The sequence below is a fragment of the Haliaeetus leucocephalus genome, unplaced genomic scaffold (genome assembly GCF_000737465.1).
Source record: "Haliaeetus leucocephalus isolate CR32 unplaced genomic scaffold, Haliaeetus_leucocephalus-4.0 Scaffold495, whole genome shotgun sequence".
Lineage (NCBI taxonomy): Eukaryota > Metazoa > Chordata > Aves > Accipitriformes > Accipitridae > Haliaeetus > Haliaeetus leucocephalus.
Window position 1 is genome coordinate 3,396,286 of NW_010972931.1, and position 6,100 is coordinate 3,402,385.

The window sequence follows — 6,100 nt, forward strand, 5'->3', positions numbered from 1 at the left end:
GGCTGCTTCAGCGACCGGGGGGGGGTCAGAAGGCAGCGGGGGGCTTAGGTTAGAAGGCGAAATAAAGCCTCGGAGTGCCGTGTAGTTCCCGGAGTTGCCAGGCTTTTAAAGAAAACCCGTGTTCTTAAAGGCTGTCCTTTTCAGCTGTCGCCCTTCTTAGAGGTCGCGTATTGCGAATAATAGGTTGTAGCGCTGAGTCTTGGCCGTTGGAAGAAATGCTTTTCTTACGCGTAACGGCAAAGCTGTCAGTTTTGTGCTTTTAAGATGTGGAACCCATCCATACGTGAGTGCTGGAGCGTTAGCTCCGGGTTGGAACGTGGAATAAATGGATTCACTTATGACTTGAGTTTCCAGCTGTGTTTTACATCTCAGCAATGCAAAGCACTGAAGGGTTCTAGAAACAACATGAAGTGGGAGGAATTTGGGGGAAAATCCTCCACCCTGGCTGCGTAGTTGGCTGCTTTTGTGTTTTCTGGTAGCAGGAAGGTAGATGAAGTACTTGTCTCTGGTGATTCTTGGCTCATTCCTGCCACCGTGCTGCTACACCTCAGTTACGCCGGTAGAGCTGTGTGCGAAGTTGTCCTGTGAACTGAAAAAAAAAAATGGAAAACAACAGTCACCCTTTTGAAGTTTCCTTTCCTTGGAATGATTGTCATCTGGGGCAGTGTCTCGCTCCGGTTCTTGACAGCACACCCGAAGGAGTGGCGTGGGAGTGCGAGAAGGAAGAGGGGCTGCTTTGAGTTTGGCTGCTGAAAGAGTTATTTGTTGGACCATTCTTAGAGCCATCACAGGGCACGACCACGTCCCGGCCAACGTCTGCCAGAGAGTGAAAGGGCTTCATTCATGTTCCCCCCGCTTGCTCACAACTTGACTGTTGAGCATAGCTTGCTTTCTGTCGGGGCTCCCACCCAGAGAGCTCCATTTCACACATACTCTCTTTCAGGCCTGTACAAATCCTTTGGAGTTGAAGTGTAGCGTAGTGTAATGCATTAACTTTATATAAGCTTTCTCTCTTCATACGTAGTATGTATATATAGCGAGATGGAGAGTCAGTACTTGACAGCCTGGCTCTCATGAGCGACCGGAAAAATGTGGAAAGAAAAGAACCCAAGTACGAGAAACAATACAAAATGATCTTGCTAATTAATGTTTGCGTGAAGAGTGTGGAGAGATGCAGTAAATCAGCAAAAGTGAGTGGCAGCAGGACTGAGGGTCCACTAAGTGGATAGATTTGGTATGGGAAGAAAGAGAAGCGTGTATGTGGAAAGCTTTACAGCGAATACTGTAAAAACAGAGGTGTAACATAGTTCTGTAGTGGAGGAGGGTGATTTTGCATTAAGTTTATAAACATAAATGATGTAAGTGTAATGATGTAAAATATATTTATATTGACATCAAATAATATTTCATAGTTTAACCCATGCTGTATAATTGTTAAAGTGTTTCTTACTACATTCTGGGAAACATTTTGTTTTCAGTTGTTCTGCGAAAGAAATGTAAAATCACTCTCAGAACGCAGTCTGACCTTCTATAAATCAGTTTACAATCAGACTGCAAAAAGTCTGAGGTGCAAGTATTTAGTACTTCTGATATTTGAAAATTTGACTTCTGGGAAAGTTCTGGCAGCCATTGCCCCCATACAACAGCATACAGTACTCGTCATTGATGAATTAGAAGGAAAAAAATAATTCCTTGTTGCAGTCCAAGAGGCTTTCTGATAGCAGCCGCCATTGTCGCGTCCAAGACCAGCATTGCTTTCTCATTCGGACAAGGAGCATCAACAACAAGGGGCTGATGTAGTGAAGGGTGATGAAGACTGACTTGCTGCTCTTCAGGAAACACAGGGCTAAAGCTGCAACAGGCACAGCTGAGCCAGCACAGCCAAAGAGGTGCAGATCTTCCGAAAGTGAGTGCAGTTGTGATACCAGTACTGATACCAGCATGAGTATTTTTCTGTGTCACAGTCATCTCAGAGGGCTGCACCAGATTTCCGTTTCTTTGTTTTTCCTTCCTTGAAAACACACAGGTCAAGAGAGGCCTTTCTGTGCGGACCGCAAAACCCAACACTTTCTCTTCCTGCGTGGCAGTAGCTGATCAGTCCTATCTGAAGCAGCACTGTTGTCATCACCCTTTGCCTGGTGCATGGAGTAGTAGCTGTGAGGAACTAGTTTCTTTTCTGTCATCGAGTCTTGATTCCCACCTGCTGCTTCTTGCCACATCTATCCATAGGCATCAGTGGCGGAACAGGTACTACATGTGCTAGATGTTCAAGTTACTTAAATACCTGTTGGGGAAGAAATCACCTCATCACAACTGGAACACTAGCAAAGTGTCTCTGCTTGTTTGTTTGTTCCTAAATACCTCAAATTACAGCCCAGAAGTTGTCTTCAGTGGCAACTTGCACATTGTGCCCGCTATTCTCTACTGACAAGGCTGTCACTTTTTCCTCTGCCCATCTTGGGTGATTTCAGGGCATTCAAGAAGATTCTGTCCTGCCTCAGATTTTTTCAGACAGAAACATAGGGCAGAAATGTCACTTTTTTTTTTTTTTAAGGTTCTTTCTAAGGGCTCTCCGTATATACATGTGTGAAGGAAATCTTGTGGTGACCTACGGTATAAGGCAACTTCAGCTGTATTCTGTGTTGAAGTAGGCTAGAAAAGGAAAATAGTTGGTGTACCAGAATGCCACGTGAGAAGTAATTTGAAAGAGATGAGGGAAGGATCTTGGGGTTCTGACGTTTGGACCAATCCCTCAAAGTTGTCTACTGTTTCTGTCAGACTGAATAAATTACCTGACAGGTGTGAGTGAAATTGTCAAATGAGTATTCATTGAATCGTCTTTTGGGCAATACTTCTTTTTTCTACACACCTTTTGGGGGGAATGTTTTGTTCCATACTTGACTCCTGTGTGTTGCTTTTTGTTTTATAGAATAGACTGATGTATTAATTCCATGTAATTTTTAATGTATCTCCTTCCTTATTCTGCATCTTCATGGACCTTTCTTTTTATTTCTTCTGCCTCATCCTCCTATATTTTCTGTTCTGTTCTGTGTTATTTTGCCAAGGTTTCCTTTCTGTTCCCTCTACTCATTTCATCTGTTCTCTCTCTCTCTCTCACACATGTATTGACATCGAGGGATGTCAATGGTATGCATGCCTACACTATGCGTCTACATCTTAGATTTTGACTACCTAAGAATGGAAAGTATTTTTCTACTTCCAGAATCTGTAGTTTTCTACTTACCTCGTGTTATGAGGCAATAGCAACATTGATATTTATGGGATGAAATGTAACTTTGGTTATTAGGAAAGTAATTGACTGTAAGAGAGTAATGCAATTTGTTATTGGAAGATTAAAATAGACTTTCTGGTTTAATGAATGTCTACACCTGTTCATGACAGTGGAAAACTCAGGGCTCTGAGAGAGTCACATTTGGAGCACCCATGGGCACGTCCACCCTCGTGGCTGATGCCCAGGCGTTCTTCCGAGAGCCTCTGCGCAGCCTGCGTAGCCTGCGGGGCCTGGCAGGATCCCCACCTCCTGCCTAAGCACATGAACATTGATTCCTTTTTTCTTCAAGCTTTGGAGGGCAAATTTCAGTCAGCTCTACAGGCAGAGTGGCAAGCTAGTTATTTGCCTGGACTGCAAGGCTGGTTCTGCGGGAGGCTCCTGCACAGATGCATGTAGTCTGAGACCCAGCTTTTGCTGTGGAACAGCCCAGTGTTGTGCAGTTTTAGCCTGAAATAGGTAGCAAATTTTAAAGATAACTGATTTTTTTTTAAAATTGGTTTCTGAAAGAAAAAAAAAAAGTTACTTTTGTCTCAGGCAATGATTTTTCTTTGCATGCTGTTTTTAGTGGGCAAGATGACTTTATATAAACCAATATACTTCATTAACTGAATTTGCAGAAATCCAGATGCAGTTCTGTGAAAGCTATGCTACCAACACTTTAAAAAGGGGAGGAGGGAAGGAGCGAGATGTGATTTGGACCATCTCAAGCGATCTACATAGTGTGCTATTTTGATGAGAATGTGAATTCTGAGAAAGCAGTGAGAAACAGGAAGTATTTATGGGAGTATTACAGCTCTCATCGCATTCAGATTACAAACTTTGAGTTACTCACTGAATAAAGTTTGATGAGATGCTGTCTTCAAGCACAATTTAGCTGCTCCATCCAACAGATACTAATTTGGAAAGACTGGCTAATCTGGTGACTTAATTGCTTTCAGCTTGATTTGTATTTCTTAATTTTTGAGTTGTCACCATTTTTCTAAGCTCGTGATACAGTAGTAACTTGTCAACTGGTTGATGCATTATTTCTTTGAGAAATAGTAAGAATGCAGGCATCACAGGGTCAGTTTTGTGGATTTAATTTCTCTGTGTATATGTTAGACCATAGCAGAGTGAAGCTGTATGAGGTGCTGGTGTTGAGGGAGAGACATGTGATGCCCTTGGAAAATTTCAGAAGGAAAAATGTAGGCTATTGCTTTTCTATTAAGAGACTGCTCCGAGTGATGTCAGATGGAACAGGTTCACAAAGTGATTCTTCTGTAAGGAAGGTGGAAGGAGGCGAGTCTCCAAATGAGAACAGTAGCTCTCAGTACTGTAATGTTTGTTGCATGGAGAAGTATAAACATGCAAGAATGGAGGCTTCTAAATCAGCGTGACTGAGACTGTCTTAAGCTAAGCTGTGCAGTATTTCTTCAAAGTTTTGAAGTCTAAATTAAGAACTTTTATTGCAGCATTTTTTGTGAAGCTGATTCCTGAAGACTCTGTTGTGTCTTGGGACAACTGTCTGAACAGTTTAAGAGCAGTTAAAGTAAAAAAAAATTTTAAAAAGTTGTATTTTTAAATAGAAATCGATTCTGCATCTTTCTGTCTCTAGCTTTTAAAAATCTTGCTATTAATCTAGTGTTGAGTTTTTTATTTTGCCTGTGTGTGCAACCAGAAATCTCCTCGTTCTGTGTACTGTGATCAAGTCAACTCTCACCATTTTCTTGAAAGAACTTATATAGGCTACATTTCTGTACTGTTTCTCTGTAAAAATGGTTTTTGAGACCCTGAATCTCTTTCTGATCATCCTTCAGTTTGCCAGTCTTCTCTTTAAAACAAGAACCTTAGGACAAGATGTTAAAACACGTTCTCATGAATGATACAAATATTACTATTTTTGCTTGAAATTCTTGTTCTCTTCTATCCTGTGTGTTATGTGCTACATGGGGTGAATGAGATTCATGGTCTTGCTCTCGTAGTCTTTCCCTTTATTATCTCAACTAATATCTTTGTGTCATCTCCGCACGCACAAAGTGAAGATGATATGTCTCTTCCCACCCTAGACAGTGCTGAAGAAGGCTGTGCATAAAACACAATTTTTCTGTTGGGGAAGTTCTTCTAAGTACCAGGTTCTGTAAGCTGTTTTTACAACTTACCAGGACTTTTCTGTCTTATGCCAATTTTTTTTGTCTTGTGTCTGGAATGACCTAGAACTTGCCATATACTTTTATATATTTACATTTCCAGGAAAATGGTTTTAATTTTCACTCATAACTGTGTAGTGTCATTAAATTAACTTTTATATACTGAAGAAAGATGAAATATGCTATCTTAAAATAGCAGCACATTTGAGATATCTGAGAATGTCTTGGCAATCGTGTAAATACTTATTGCAGAAATTGTTACTCTCTTTCCTGACTGCAATACATATCTGTAAGAAGCATCTTTGGGAGAAACTTAGAAATACAAAGAAATTAACCATCTGGTAGGAATTTTTAAGTAGTGATACAGCCTGACGTCTGTTAAGTTACAAGCATAGCCTTAGCTTTCTAAGCAGAACACAGAGAAGGCACCTGGTTTTTCACATTTATTATTTCTCATTGTCCTCTGTTGCACACAGAAATTTGGTCAAATTTTCAGTGATAAACAGCCAATATAGCAGTGGAAGAACTAACTATTGTTGATTTTCCTTTCCAGAAAACAGTAAACTCTTTGAGTTTAATTGCTAAATTGTAATTAATCTCTGCCTTCCTTTTGAAAATGAAGTTACAGAGTTAATGGCTATGAGGACTCCAGTCATCTGGTTCTGCACTTAGCTTTGTGCAG

At 40.8% G+C, this 6,100-nt stretch overlaps 1 protein-coding gene across 1 annotated transcript in view; it reads right to left on the bottom strand.

The window, feature by feature from the left end:
- SOWAHC (sosondowah ankyrin repeat domain family member C) overlaps nucleotides 1-6,074 on the bottom strand; it is an 8,188-nt gene extending 2,114 nt beyond the window's left edge. Inside the window, exon 1 of the mRNA XM_010575800.1 lies at nucleotides 6,066-6,074. Coding sequence (XP_010574102.1) covers nucleotides 6,066-6,074 — 9 coding nt within the window. The remainder of the gene's footprint in view (nucleotides 1-6,065) is intronic.
- Between the last annotated feature and the right edge of the window lie 26 nt (nucleotides 6,075-6,100).